At 43.2% G+C, this 15,539-nt stretch overlaps 1 protein-coding gene across 1 annotated transcript in view; it reads left to right on the top strand.

Moving 5' to 3' along the window:
• The first annotated feature begins 1,404 nt into the window (after positions 1-1,404).
• The window catches only part of FZD3 (frizzled class receptor 3), a 50,396-nt gene continuing 36,261 nt past the window's right edge, over positions 1,405-15,539 (top strand). The window contains exon 1 of the mRNA XM_066314594.1: positions 1,405-1,645. Coding sequence (XP_066170691.1) covers positions 1,457-1,645 — 189 coding nt within the window. The 5' untranslated portion in view covers positions 1,405-1,456. The remainder of the gene's footprint in view (positions 1,646-15,539) is intronic.

A 15,539-nucleotide genomic window follows, 5' to 3' on the forward strand; every position in this document is an offset into this window, starting at 1 on the left:
ACCCTTTTCCCCCTCCCCCAGAAAAGCCCAGGATTTGTTTAGGTTGGAAGGGAACCTCTCGAGATTAATCCAGTCCAACCCACAAACTGCACTGAGGGTTTTAAACCTTCATTTTTCTGGCCATAAGATGGGCCTGTGTAAATAAAAACGAGCAGAGCAGCACGAGTCTGGTAATTGAATTCTTCCTGTCCCTCACTAGAGGCAGAAAAGAAAATCTTTTTCTGAGGAAAAACTCCGTTCCTCTCAAGATTTGGAATCCGTTCAGATTTGTGGTTGCCTGCTCTTGGGAACACCGATGGAATATTTGGGGGTTTTCTAAATGTCTGTTCCTTTTTAAAACGATCATTCCCTTCAAAGCAGCTGCTCAGGGAGTGGAATTTGCAAATTTTACCGTTGTCTGGCAAAATTGTCGTCAAAAATGGACTTTTTTTAGTTATTTTTTTGTATTTTTGGGGCTCTGCCAACGGAGAGGAGGAAGGATGCCTACAATTAAAAAGGGTTTGGGACAACAACAATGAAAAATGAGATTAAAGTGCCACATTTTGAGCCCAGGTAGCCAAACCTGGGCAGGCCAGTGGCGAGCTGGGACTTGTGTGGCTGGTGTTGCTGGTGGCTGGTTTAGTGTTTTTGTTTTATAATTATTCCTGGGGAATAAATCCCGAGGCCGGCGCAGGGAAGGAGATGGGATCACTGTGAGTCACACACAGCCTGGTTTCAGTGTGGCCAAGCTCAAAGTGTGGGGTTTTCTAAAAATATTCTGTCGCAGCCAGTGTGATCCTCACGTTTTCACTGGGTTTTTTTGGGTTTGTTTTTTTTTTTTTTTTGGGTGCTTTTCTTCCATTCAGTTCTTCCATCAAATCCCTCCGTTTGGTCCTTCCATAAAATCCTTCCGTTCATTTCCTCTGGAAATTTAAAAATAAAAATAAAAATCAGGATTGAATCTTGCAGAGGGGACCTTGTAGCCTTGCACAGGAGAAGCTGAAGCAGATTTTCTGCCAGTTTAGGGGAGGATTGAGAGGTGAAATATTTTCGTGGATTTCTGGGTTTTTCAGGGTGTCTCAAGAGTTGTGCCCTCTGTGTTTTGTGCTGCAGGTTTTCCAGGAAAAAAGAAGCAGGAAGCCCCTGGAGCTCTGCCCTGTCACCATGGGGTCCGTGGTGTGGGAATGTGGTTGAAATTCCAGCATTTAATTCGTGCCACGGAGGGCTGAGAAAAAGGAAAAAACACCAAAAAAAAAAAACCCAAAAAAAGGGAATATTTCTCTCCAATCTCTCTGGATTGAGCTGAGGATGCTGAACACAGGAACTCTTCCAGCTGGGAGGAACCTCAAGAGAAGCCTGGAAATATCCTGGTGAAAAAAAAAAAAAAAAAAAAAAGAAGAAATATTTTGGATTTATTTTTTTTTTATTTTTGAGGGAGCAGGGGAAGATCTGCCAGCCCCATTGGCGGGGTGGAAGGATGGCTTGGGGCTGGGTGCTGTGCTCCCTGTGGATTTGGGGTGGCTGGGTGGCCCCAACAGGGGGGCACAGCCTGTTCTCCTGCGAGCCCATCATCCTCAGGATGTGCCAGGACCTGCCCTACAACACCACCTTCATGCCCAACCTCCTCAACCACTACGACCAGCAGACAGCAGCTCTGGCAATGGAGGTAAACTTATTTTATTTTCATTTTTTTTCTTTTTCGTAAATACGTATCTTTTTTTTCGGGTTTTTTTTTTCCACATATATATGTATACATTTAATTTCGGCCCTTAGTTCACCAATAATTGATATGAGAATCCAAAGGAAGGGGAAAAAAAAATCAAGGTATTGAGAAATTCTCAACCTGTTCAAAATTCCATGAGGGATTTATGTAGATTGAATTTGTTTGTGCTCAATCTCCTCAATCAGTACAACCACCAGACAGCAGCTCTGGCAATGGAGGTAAACATATTTTATTTTAATTTTTTTTCGTAAATGCAGCTCTTATTTTTCGCAAATATGTATGTTTTTTTTTGATATATATATTATATATATATATATATATTTAATTTCGGCCTTTAGCACACCAATAATTGATATGAGAATCCAAAGGAAGGGAAAAAAAAATATCAGGATATTGAGAAATTCTCAACCTGTTCAAAATTCCATGAGGGATTTATGTAGTTTGAGTTTATTTGTGCCCAATCTCCTCAAACGCTACAACCAGCAAACAGCAGTGGAGGTAAACCTATTTTATTTCATTTTATTTTCACAAATATAGGTCTTATTTTTCCCAAATGCATCTCTTTTATTTTTTTTTCCCACACATATATATGTATACATTTAATTTCAGCCTTTAGTTCACCAATAATTGATAAGACAATCCAAAGGAAAGGAATAAAAAATCAAAGTTTTGAGTAATTCTCAATCTGTTCAAAATTCCATGAGGGATTTATGTAGATTTGGTTTATTTGTGCCCAATCTCAACCACTGCAAACACCAGCTCTGGCAATGGAGGTAAACTTATTTTCTTTCATTTTATTTTCACAAATATAGGTCTTATCTTTCACAAATTTATCTCTTTATATATTTTTTTCACAAATATATATATGTATCTATATATTTAATTTCAGCCTTTAATTCACCAATAATTGATAGGAGAATCCAAAGGAAGGAAAAAAAAATCAAGATATTGAGTAATTCAAATGCCATATTCTAAATAATCAAAATACTCTGGTTACAAATTCTGCCTAATTGAACATCACTGAGTGGGAAATGCTCTGGGAAGTGCTGGTTATTTTAAATTCCTCCAGTCTGATTTCTCCATTTTCCATCCTGCCCAAGGAGTTTCCTCACTTGCTATTCTGCCCTGAGACTAAAATGAATGGAAATTCAGAATATTAATCGAGTTCTTGCCCTTGGACCTGTTCAAAATTCCACGAGGGAGTTGTGTAGGTTTGGTTTACTCGTATTTTTTTTTTAAATGGGAACACTTATGGGTGAATCGGTGAGAAATAAAAGAATAAGAGCTGTGTTTCCATCTGGGAATGCTCTTCCCTGGCAGCACAGAAACTGAATTTCATTCCCCTTGTTCAATAATACGAAGATTTATCTTTTTGTGTGGCTGGTTTGGGGAAGAGTCCGGGATAAAATCTTGGTGGATCCTTCAAAATTCCCCTTAAATTTGCTCTTTGGAGGAGCCGTGGGCCTCGGATTGCAGTGGCTCCTTTGGGTGGGTCTGCAATCCTGATTGTCCTGAGTGTGGGGCAAAAAGGAGTGGATTTTACCTCAAAACAGAGAAAAAAGGGGTTCATTTTGCTGTAGGATTGGTGTCTGGCAGATTCTGAGGCGCTGACACGGAATTCCCAGGAATTCGTGGCTGCTCCTGGATCCCTGGGAATGTCCAAGGAAAAGGTTGGGATAGCAGGAGGTGTCAGGGATGGGATTTAAAGACCCTCCCCACCCAATCCAGTCTGGAATTCAATTGGTTTATTTATTATATTTTATTTTTTTTTACTCTCTAACCTATTGTAATCCATTTTTCTGCCCATTTCCTTCAATCCCCTTTTGGGATTGGGGTGTGGTTAAACCCTTCTGTGAAAAAATAGAGAAAAAAGGGGTTCATTTTGCTGTAGGATTGGTTCTGGCAGATTCTGAGGCGCTGACACAGAATTCCCAGGAATTTGTGGCTGCTCCTGGATCCCTGGGAAAAGGTTGGAGCACCCTGGGATAGTGGGAGGTATCAGGGTTGGAATGGGATGGGATTTAAAGACCCTTCCCACCCAATCCAGTCTGGAATTCAATTGTTTTATTTATATTTTTTTACTTTCTAACCTATTTTAAACCATTTTTCTGCCCATTTCCTTCAATCCTCCTTTTGGGATTGGGGTGTGGTTAAACCCTCCTGTAAAAAAACAGAGCAAAAGGATTCATTTTGCTGTAGGATTGGTTCGTGGCTGCTCCTGGATCCCTGGGAATGTCCAAGGAAAAGGTTGGGATAGTGGGAGGTGTCAGGGATGGGATTTAAAGACCCTCCCCACCCAATCCAGTCTGGAATTCAATTGGTTTATTTATTATATTTTTTTTTTTTTTTTACTCTCTGACCTATTTTAATCCATTTTTCTGTTCATTTCCTTCAATCCTCCTTTTGGGATTGGGGTGTGGTTAAACCCTCCTGTAAAAAAAATAGAGAAAAAAGGGGCTCATTTTGCTGTAGGATTGGTTCTGGCAGATTCTGAGGCACTGACACGGAATTCCCAGGAATTTGTGGCTGCTCCTGGATCCCTGGGAAAAGGTTGGAGCACTTAGGGATAGCAGGAGGTGTCAGGGTTGGAATGGGATGGGATTTAAAGACCCTCCCCACCCAATCCAGTCTGGAATTCAGTTGGTTTATTTATTATATTTATATTTTTTTACTTTCTAACCTATTTTAAACCATTTTTCTGCCCGTTTCCTTCCATCCCCCTTTTGGGTTTGGGGTGTGGTTAAACCCTTCTGTGAAAAAATAGAGAAAAAAGGGGTTCATTTTGCTGTAGGATTGGTTCTGGCAGATTCTGAGGCGCTGACACGGAATTCCCAGAAATTTGTGGCTGCTCCTGGATCCCTGGGAAAAGGTTGGAGCACTTTGGGATAGCAGGAGGTGTCAGGGTTGGAATGGGATGGGATTTAAAGACTCTTCCCACCCAAACCAGTCTGGAATTCAATTGTTTTATTTATATTTTTTTACTCTCTAACCTATTTTAAACCATTTTTCTGCCCGTTTCCTTCAATCCTCCTTTTGGGATTGGGGTGTGGTTAAACCCTTCTGTGAAAAAATAGAGCAAAAGGATTCATTTTGCTGTAGGATTGGTTCGTGGCTGCTCCTGGATCCCTGGGAATGTCCAAGGAAAAGGTTGGGATAGTGGGAGGTGTCAGGGATGGGATTTAAAGACCCTCCCCACCCAATCCAGTCTGGAATTCAGTTGGTTTATTTATTATATTTATATTTATTTTACTCTCTGACCTATTTTAAACCATTTTTCTGCCCATTTCCTTCAATCCTCCTTTTGGGATTGGGGTGTGGTTAAACCCTTCTGTAAAAAAAAAAGAGCAAAAGGATTCATTTTGCTGTAGGATTGGTGTCTGGCAGATTCTGAGGCGCTGACACGGAATTCCCAGGAATTTGTGGCTTCTCCTGGATCCCTGGGAAAAGGTTGGAGCACCCTGGGATAGCGGGAGGTGTCAGGGTTGGAATGGGATGGGATTTAAAGACCCTCCCCACCCAATCCAGTCTGGAATTCAATTGTTTTATTTATATTTTTTTACTTTCTAACCTATTTTAAACCATTTTTCTGCCCGTTTCCTTCAATCCCCTTTTGGGATTGGGGTGTGGTTAAATCCTTCTGTATAAAAACAGAGCAAAAGGATTCATTTTGCTGTAGGATTGGTTCGTGGCTGCTCCTGGATCCCTGGGAATGTCCAAGGAAAAGGTTGGGATAGTGGGAGGTGTCAGGGTTGGAATGGGATGGGATTTAAAGACCCTTCCCACCCAATCCAGTCTGGAATTCAGTTATTTTATTTTATTTTATTTTATTTTATTTTATTTTATTTTATTTTATTTTTTACTCTCTAACCTATTTTAAACCATTTTTCTGCCCATTTCCTTCAATCCCCTTTTGGGATTGGGGTGTGGTTAAACCCTTCTGTAAAAAAACAGAGCAAAAGGATTCATTTTGCTGTAGGATTGGTACTGGCAGATTCTGAGGCGCTGACACGGAATTCCCAGGAATTTGTGGCTGCTCCTGGATCCTTGGGAATGTCCAAGGAAAAGGTTGGAGCACCCAAAGTGTCCAAGGAAAAGTTTGGGATAGCGGGAGGTGTCAGGGATGGGATTTAAAGACCCTCCCCACCCAATCCAGTCTGGAATTCAGTTGGTTTATTTATTATATTTATATTTTTTTTTACTCTCTGACCTATTTTAATCCATTTTTCTGTTCATTTCCTTCAATCCTCCTTTGGGATTGGGGTGTGGTTAAACCCTCCTGTAAAAAAATAGAGAAAAAAGGGGTTCATTTTGCTGTAGGATTGGTTCTGGCAGATTCTGAGGCGCTGACACGGAATTCCCAGGAATTCGTGGCTGCTCCTGGATCCCTGGGAAAAGGTTGGAGCGCTTAGGGAGAGCAGGAGGTGTCAGGGATGGAATGGGATGGGATTTAAAGACCCTCCCCACCCAATCCAGTCTGGAATTCAGTTATTTTATTTTATTTTATTTTATTTTATTTTATTTTATTTTATTTTATTTTATTTTATTTTTTACTCTCTGACCTATTTTAATCCATTTTTCTGTTCATTTCCTTCAATCCTCCTTTTGGGATTGGGGTGTGGTTAAACCCTTCTGTATAAAAACAGAGAAAAAAGGGGCTCATTTTGCTGTAGGATTGGTTCTGGCAGATTCTGAGGCGCTGACACGGAATTCCCAGGAATTTGTGGCTGCTCCTGGATCCCTGGGAATGTCCAAGGAAAAGGTTGGAGCACTTAGGGATAGAGGGAGGTGTCAGGGTTGGAATGGGATGGGATTTAAAGACCCTTCCCACCCAATCCAGTCTGGAATTCAATTGGTTTATTTATTATATTTATATTTATTTTACTCTTTAACCTATTTTAAACCGTTTTTCTGCCCGTTTCCTTCAATCCTCCTTTTGGGATTGGGGTGTGGTTAATCCCTCCTGAGGTTTTGGAATTTTTTTTATTCTCAGTTTTTTTGGAGAGGCTTTTCCTCTCCAAACGGAACCATTCCAGCTCTCTCCCTGCAGTGTCCTTCTCCAAGCCTTATCCTTCCTTCCTGCAATTTTGCTGCTCCATTCCTGGGATAATTTCAACTCCTTTCCCCTCTCTCCTTTTTTTTTTTCTATCCGTGTCCTCATCCAGGAGCCTCAGCCTGAAGCCAGAACAATCCTGGTGCAATTATCCTGATTTTTTTTGTTGTGTTTTTTTGGTTTTTGTGGAAGCTTTCAGCCATGGAGAGGGGAAGCAAGGAGTGTTGCTCCTCTGGGGTGCAAAAATTCGAATTAAAAGCAGAATTTACCTGTCACTAAACGCTGCAGTTCCCACCAAAGTCATTCTTGTTGCTTCTCTAACCTCTGCAGTGCAAAAATTCAGATTAAAAGCAGAATTTACCTGGCACTAAATGCTGGAATTCACACCAAAACCATTCTTGTTGCTTCTCTGTGATGCAAAAACTCGAATTTAAAGCAGAATTTACCAGGCACTAAATGCAGCAGCTCACACCTAAGCCATTCTTGCTTCTTTGCCCTCTGTGGTGCAAAAATTTGAATTAAAAGCAGAATTTACCTGGCACTAAATGCTGGAATTCACAGCAAAGCCATTCTTGTTTCTCTGCTGTACAAAAATTCAAATTAAAAGCAGAAATTACCCGGCACTAAATGCTGGAATTCACACCAAAACCATTCTTGTTGCTTCTCTGTGATGCAAAAACTCGAATTTAAAGCAGAATTTACCTGGCACTAAATGCTGGAATTCACACCAAAACCATTCTTGCTTCTCTGTGCTGCAAAAACTCGAATTAAAAGCAGAAATTACCTGGCACTAAATGCTGCAGCTCCCGCCAAAGCCATTCATGTTGCTTCTCTGTGCTGCAAAAACTCAAATTTAAAGCAGATTTTCATAAATGCATTCCCATTCCTTGTATTAATTTAGACTGTGCTTTAATATGTACTTAAGAAGAGAGATTTTTTTTTTTTTTAAATTATTATTTGGCTTTTTAGGCGTTACTGAATGACTCATTTGTTGTGGAGCACTCCAGCGCTGGGCTGGCTGAAAGCTGTTAAATGTTGCACATTGTGGCATTTTCTGGGAACACCAAGATCCCTCCCCTGGTTGCTGTGAACATAAAATAATGCAGAAACAGAAGTCGGGGTGATTAATTTTGTGTACTGGAGGGAAGGCCTTGCAAATCTCTCGTTTCCAAGAGCCTCTTTCTCTCAGCAGTTCCTGATTTAAAAAAAAACAAAACAACGTGAAAACACAAGAAAAATTGAGCTGGGTTTGGTTTGGGAGCGATAAAACGAAGAGTGGAGGTGCAGCAAAAATGAGAATTATTGTACCTGTTGTGTTGCCATCAATAAATTCAGTGGGCTCCTCTTGAGTACTGCTGTTGCTTAAAAATTTATTATATTTCCTGAAAGAATTGGCTGCCTTTTCAAGACTTTAAGCTGATGGAATTCCTTCATAATTATATTAAAGTTGTCAGGTTAGAGAGTCGGCAAAATCAGGGAATCCCAGAAGGGTTTGGGATAAAGGAGATATTAAAGCTCCTCCAGTTCCAACCTGGAGACCTTCCACTATCCCAGGGAACTTCCAGGGATGAGGCAGCCACAAATCCTCTGGGAATTCTCCTCCACTGCATCCTCACCTTCCCAGAGAGGGATTTTTTTTTTCCAACATCTCTAAAATCTCCATTTTTTAGCCATGAATGTGGAATATTCCATCAGGTGCTCTCTGGATCCTGCTGGAATCAGCTCCTGCTCCTTGATTCCCTCCTGGGAGTGATAATTCCTGCAGCTTTGTGCTTTAATCCGGGAAGATTGGAGAGAGGGCTGCTGCATCCAGGGGCTTGGAGCATTATTTTATTCCCAAATATCCCTGAAGGATCGTGGTGCTTTGGACAGAAGACAAATCCCAATCCAACCCGGCCGTGGCAGAGACCGAAATGAGAATTATTTTGCCTCTGCTGCAAAAAAAAATTTTTGCTTCAGCTGTTCTAAAAAGCAGCAGTGAAGGAGTGATGACTGGCCAGTGGTGTGCAGGGCAGGGATTTCCCAGCTCCCGTGGAATTCCTGGGATGAGCTGTCCAGGGCTGGGAGCTGTCCAGGGATTTTTTTTTCCCAGCTCCAGAGGGTCACTCCTCTTTCCCTGTGTTGCTGTCACATCCAGCATTTTCTGAGGTGTCCGTGACATTTTCCATGACCTGCTGACAGGCTGCTTTGGGGCAATATCCATCAGGAACTGCTGGTTTTTTTAGCAGTGCTGGAAAAACCTCCCTCCCAAATATTCCCGAGGATGCCGCGGCGTCGGGACGGCGCTGCTCCCACGGCTCCATAAATCCATAAATCCCGAGCTGGTGGAAGAAGTCAAATTACCCCTCTCCTCCCTCCAGGGAGCTGACCTCGTTTACCCATCTCTTCGGGTTGTTATTGCTCCAAAGACTTATCTCCCGTCCCTTTTTCCGTTTATTAATTCCTGGAAGGATTTGCTGAGGCGTGGGAGCGGCGAGCAGTGAGGTTTATCAGTGAGGTTTTTATGGGCAAACATTTGGATCAGAAAAGGTGGGATTTGGTGGCCTGATGGAGCCTGTGGCCATTCAACGACAGGTTTTTTTGTCACAGATGAAGAAGAGCAGTTTAATTCCATGATTGCCAAGCTTTTTTTTTTTTTTTTTTTTTTTAATTAAATAAGCTGTCGCCACTTCTCTTTCCTCACCCTGATTTTTTTATGGGACTCCCCCAAATGATGGTGGGGATCAAAGAGGCTTTAAAGGACAGGAGGCAGACATGGCTGGGGGCTGAATCGGAGTTTTCTTTTGGGATTAAACTGGAGGTCAAAGGCTCTAAAAAGGAGCTGATGCAGTCACCATATGGCCAGGGAGATAATGGCTCTTCCTCTGCACTCCATTCCCATTTTCCCTTAAAAAAATAAAAAAAATGAGCAGCAGTTGGGACTCAGGGATGCAGCTGGGTTGGGCAGGAGGTGGAAAAGGGGGAAATGCAGGAATTGGGTTATCCTGAGGTTGGTTTGGGGTTTGCAGCGTGAGGGAAGAAGGTGGAAGAGCAATGTCCACTCACGTGCTGATCCCACCAGGGAACCAGGGCATTCATTGATTTAAATAAACCCCCCAGTCACGGAGTTTTGGAATAATTAGAGGCTAATTTGCCACAGAATATCCATTTACGGATGTGAGGATATCTGGTTTTTCATACCCTATCTCAGATTTAGTGGTTTCAGCTCTGTTTTGGTGCTCACAGAGGATAAATCCAGTGAGTTGCCACAGAGCTGCAAGGACTGTGTGCCCTTGCCAGCTCTATTTTTGTCACCTTTGGAGTCTTAGTCCACTTTTTCCACCTTTTTTTAATTAGAAAAGACCCAGAGTGTGTTTAAAATGGCATCAACAGAAGGCATTAGCTATATTTATTCCCGGCCCAGTCTCAACACTTGGGATAAGTGGAATTTTTCCCGCAGAGGTAGGTCAGGTATTAAGTGGCTCATTTCGTGGTGTTTCTTTCTTAATCATCACCAAGAGCGGGGAGAACGCAGAGTGGAAAATCCTTAAATTCTTACCCCATTAATTCCTTTTCTTCTCTTTCCTCCCCTGTTCGCCTTATCCCAAATTTCACACTTCTCCTTGGCTTTCTGCATTGCTCAGCCTCCCTGACTCCTGGAGGCACAGGCACATAAAGCTGGTGGAGAAGTGGGATTTAATCAGCTGCTGTTTTGTAAGCATCCCTGATCTCAGGCACTAATTTGCAGCAAGGATTAATTTTCTCGTTAGCGCCGACGGTCGTGATCCCCCCCTCCTCAGAACAATGGGGCGGTGCAGGATCACAGGGATGGCAGCTGATTAGAGCCTTCCATTTCATTGATTTTAGATTCTCCTACCTCCAGATGAAATTTTTAACCTTGGGGAAAAGCCACGTGAAGCTTTTAGATTTGTTTTTTTGTCCCTAAAGCGAAGGTGGGAGCGCAGAGATGCGGGCAAGAGCCCGAGGAATTCCTGCTCGTGTCCTTGGGAATTCCTGCTCTAGGAATATCTGGGGCTCGTCTTGTTTGAAATGCAGCAGCCTCTGATCTGCAGATTGTCATGCAAAGGTGAAATCCTTAGTGGGAAAGGAGGATCTGGGAAGAACCGGAGCTGTGACATCCCCCAGCAGGTTTCGTCACATAAATGAGCGTGATCTGACAATTTCGTAAAAGGAACTTTTCTGAGGGAGCAGAGCCTCGGATGGGCTCGTGTTCGAGCCACCAGCTGGATCCTTCCCACAGGAAAATCCAGTGGTAATCCGAGTGGGTATTGCAGATTCCGTGGGTGGTGGATAATTCTGGTTGTAGGCGAATCCACGGACGGCTGGGACAAGGAATTCTGCCGACCTGGATATTCCAGAACGTGTGGGTTTATTGCAGGGGTAAAAGGGGTAAAAAGCCTTCAGCCCCCAGCCGGGGCTGGAGGGAAATCCCAAAGAGAGAGGGAGAGAGAACAGCAGGGTGAGAGCTGAGAGAGAAGGGAGAGAGAGAGCAAAGGGCAGGGGGAGAGAGCAGGAGTAGGGGGAAGAGGAAGGGTGAGAGGTAAGAGGAGGGGTAAGAGTAAGAGTTAAGAGGTAAGAGAGTTAAGAGAGCTCAGAGCAGCAGGAAGGAGAGGAGGAAGAGGTAAGAGAGCGAGGTCCTTGTTACAATCCATTATATCTCCTTTTGTGATGAATATTCTAATTTACAGTGACCAACCAACACCAGACACAAAATCCTATAGAATCTACATCCAGCCTGTAAGAACTACTATATCACCATACTGTGTTATATTTTAAACTCTAAAAACCACTCTTTAAACTTCTGTTTTGCTACACTGACCTTTGGATCCCTGAGCCAGCAGAAAGGGATTGTTCAATCCAAAGGGATTCTCCAGCAGCTGGATTGTTGTTTTCAGGTTATAGAGTAACTAAGACTCGGTATCCTACAACTCAAAATCAGCTTTCATTTCTATCCCGATTTTAGGTTTCATACTTTCAGAATCTTTGCTAAGCAATCACATTTATAAGGTTTCCCTGATTCACCTTCCCCAGTATTTGTTGTTTGGACAGGAGGAGCGGCCGCGGGAGGTGGTGATTTGTGTTCAGATAAAACACAGGGCTCTGTCTTTGGTGGATGTGCTCTGAGGTTGGTGGAGGCTGGAGGAAGAAAGGGAAGAAGCTTTGGCTGGGAATCTTTGGAAGCAGTTCATCCGGGCAGATTCGTGTCCAGGAATACATTTAATACATTTAATACATTTAATACATTTTGGGAATTTTGGGCTGCCGCTGTGAGCAGCGGTTTGTGTTTGGGGGATGTGGTAATTCCAGAAGTTGACAGGACACAGGGAATGGCTTCCCACTGCCAGAGGGCAGGATTGGATGGGATATGGAGAAGAAATTCCTCCCTCTGAGGATGGCAAAGCCCTGGAATGGAATTCCCAGAGAATTTGTGGCTGCGCCTAAATCCCGGGAAATGTCCAAGGCCAGGTTGGAGCAACCTGGGATAGTGAGAGGTGTCCCTGTCTGCCATTTCCAGGTGGGATGGATCCTTCCTGGATTGAACAACCACATGGAGCAGTCTCTGAACATAAAATAATGTTCCTTCCTATCCCTGCACTCCAGGAAATCAGGAAAAGGCACCTCAGGGCTGAATTTCACAGGGCAGCCTGAAAAAACCAGCACCAAAAAATGATTCCCTTCTACAATGAACACAAAGCACACAAGGGGTCAAACTCCTGCCCGGAGATCACCAGTGCCCAAATATCAAAAATCAATATCACAGCTGTGAGAAACCCTGAATGTTTTATTTTTTTTCCCCTCTGCCTAACACACGTTCCCCAAAGAGCAATTTAAGAAACACCGATTTTTAGTCTTTTATGTTTGTTAATGAGAACAAGATGCCACGCGAGCCATTTTTAAAACTGGCCGTGGCAGTGAGAGGAAAAACGAAGAGAATAAAGGTTTGGAGTTTGGGTTTATTGTTTTTTTTTTAATTGATAAAACCAACGCTTGCACGCTGGAGATGATTTGCTTGAATCCCAGATTAATTCCCAACGACGATTCCAGCGGAAATGGGAGAACCAAGCTGAGCCTTAATGGCTTAGTGGAAACATAGGAGGGGAAAAAAATTTTAAAAAAATTAAAAAAAAAAAAAAAAAGGACTTTTCTGTAAAGATTCAGTTGAAAGTCAACGCTGCACATCTTAATCAAGATGTATTCACAGGGGGATGTTTTCGGGGTCAGGGAGGCAGATGGCTCTGCCTCGTGCCTCGTTCTGCAGCAGCTGGTGGAGCCTGAAGGAGGAATGATTAGGAAAGGTGCAACACGCACGGATTTATTTGGAATAGTTAAATAACAAAGCGCTGCACGATCTGTTGTGGCTTGGCAAATGTGGATTTAGACACCAGAAAATGTCGTGCTGCTGGAGCTTTTTGGGAATGTTTGTTTTGCCTTTTACCCTTTACGAGGTCACGGATATTTCTTCCCATCTTTCTGTGGTTTTTATGCAAAAAAAACAGGCAGTAAATCACGTTTGGCTGTGTGAAAGCGGGATGGCTTGGCTGGGATGTGCTGTTTGTGTTGGAAATTGGCTTTTCCCTGCTTTTTCTGGTGTGTGATGGTGGTTCCAGTTACAGGACAGAGAAAACCACACCAGAGTGAGAAGACAGGGAATAAACCAGCAGTAACTTCAGCACCAAGGAGCAGCCGTCAGAAATGTTTGTCTTGCTGGCATGGCTGCAGTTCCTTTCTTTGTTTTGTTGGGGAGTTCAGAGGAAGTTCAGATGGTTTTTATGGATTCGGGACTCTTTGCACGATCCCAGATCGCTCCTACCTTTCCAGGGATCCAGGGGCAGCTTTTTTGGGGAATTCCAGCCTTTGGAGCATCCCTGTGACCTCCTCTGGAGCTGCTCCAGCAGTTCCTTATTCGGGGAGCAGCAAAACCATGCTCAGTGCAGAATATTTGTGATATTCTGCAGATTTATCCGTTTTCTCCCCAAACTTCAGAAGAACATCCGCACAAACCTCCGGCGGCAGTGACGTGGAGAATTTCCTGCCATTTCTTCGGTTTGTTTCAGGTTATTTTTTGTTTCAAAGCTTCAATAAACCACCTGCTGCTTTTTCCATGCCCTGCTTTTGGTGCTGAAGACACGAGAAGTTTCCCTTCCCGTGTCGTTAGTGGTTTTATAGGGCTGTCTCTTTTACGAGGCGCCGTGTTTATATTTTTTATGGAGCAGCTATTTTCTGGTTTTATGGAGTAGATGGATGAGCTGCAGGGCTCAGAGACTGATGACAAAACACCCTTCAGTCGAGGGGATTATTCAGCATCTTCACATTAATTCTCCTGTCGGATTTGGGAATTCCCATTTCTCTGCGATCTCCTATCAATCAATTCGATGCAATTAACTGGACGCAGAACCAGCAGGATGCTGGATGTTTAAATCCCTCCAGTTTTCTTTCATTTATTGGTTTATTTTTAAGGCTTCAGGAAGCCCTGACGTCGTGTTTTCAGTGACACCTTTCCCGTTTTTCTCCCGTCTCATGGATTTGGCCGGGATCCCCCGTGTCCCTATGGTTACCCCCTCTTTGTGGGGGGACAAAAGTTGGCATCTGGCTCCTCCCGAGCCAAATTCTGCCCTTTGACTCCCTCCCCTTTTCACACCCCTCGCTGAGCTTGGCCTCCTGCTCCATCCCAGGCTTCTCAGCCGACGGGGTTCCCATGGAAACAGCAAGGAAATTTGAAAAGAGGAGCACAAAGGGCTGCTTAATTTGAATTTGAACCAGGGGAGGAAGGCTCCTTGCGGTTCATCTTTGTGGCGAGGGCGTGGAAATCCTGAAATTTATCTCCCCAAAGTTGCTTTCAATTTGTAAACTCGTTTATCTCCCCTGTTTCTTGGTTCGTGGGACAAAAGTTGTCGTGTCCGTGGCGCTGAGCGAGGAGAAAACATCTTTCTTTATAGAATTCAGGGAGATAACTCTGGTCAGGCACTCACAGCTCCGAAAGCGTCGCTCACGTTTCTAACATTTCCCCCTGAAAATTCCACATGTATTCCGTTAGTTTCCACTCCATAAGGCCTCAGTCATACTGTGAATTATCTGCATCTTGTCTTTGTGGGGAAGAGGGGGAATTGTGTGTCCTTGAGAATCGGCAGAGCCGGGGCTGGATCCCTGCTCCTGAGATTCCGATTCCTGAGAATCCTGAATCCTGAGATTCCTGGGAAATTCGTTTTCCCTCCTTATTAAACTTTTTAAACCCTCGAGGTGCAACACGGAGATGTGTCTGCAGAGGATAATGAGGTTATAAAATCTGACCTTGGGCCTCAGGTTTGCTGCTTGTCGTCAATAATGAAGAGGAAAGAAAAGAAAAAAGGCAAGGAAATAAAAATGTTGGCATTTTGTCTGCGTGTTTTACAAATGTCTTAAATCACAAGGTTTGATATAAATATGTTATAAAGGACAGGGAAGTCGCTTGGCCTCCAGTTTTTTTCTCTGTGGCTTTTTGAATGACTGATGATCCACTTCTTCCAGAAAAGGGCTTTACCTCACATCCAAAGAAAAGGAATTATTTGGGAATCTGTCCTCCAAATCTTATGGCTAAAACACCGACCCTGCAGAGAGCACTCAGACATTTTCTTTCCTCTTCCTTTGCGAATCATTCCTCACAATAAAACCTTCATTAAGTGGCATCACAAAAAAAAAAAAAACAAAAACGCAACACAGTTCTCCAGATCCACTTTTTTTTTTTATCCCTTGACACCACGGGAGGCTGGAGCTGCTTTTGTCTGGGAATTGCAAACTTCCAGGCCTTTT

The sequence above is a fragment of the Sylvia atricapilla genome, chromosome 3, assembly GCF_009819655.1.
Source record: "Sylvia atricapilla isolate bSylAtr1 chromosome 3, bSylAtr1.pri, whole genome shotgun sequence".
NCBI classification, from domain to species: Eukaryota; Metazoa; Chordata; class Aves; order Passeriformes; family Sylviidae; genus Sylvia; species Sylvia atricapilla.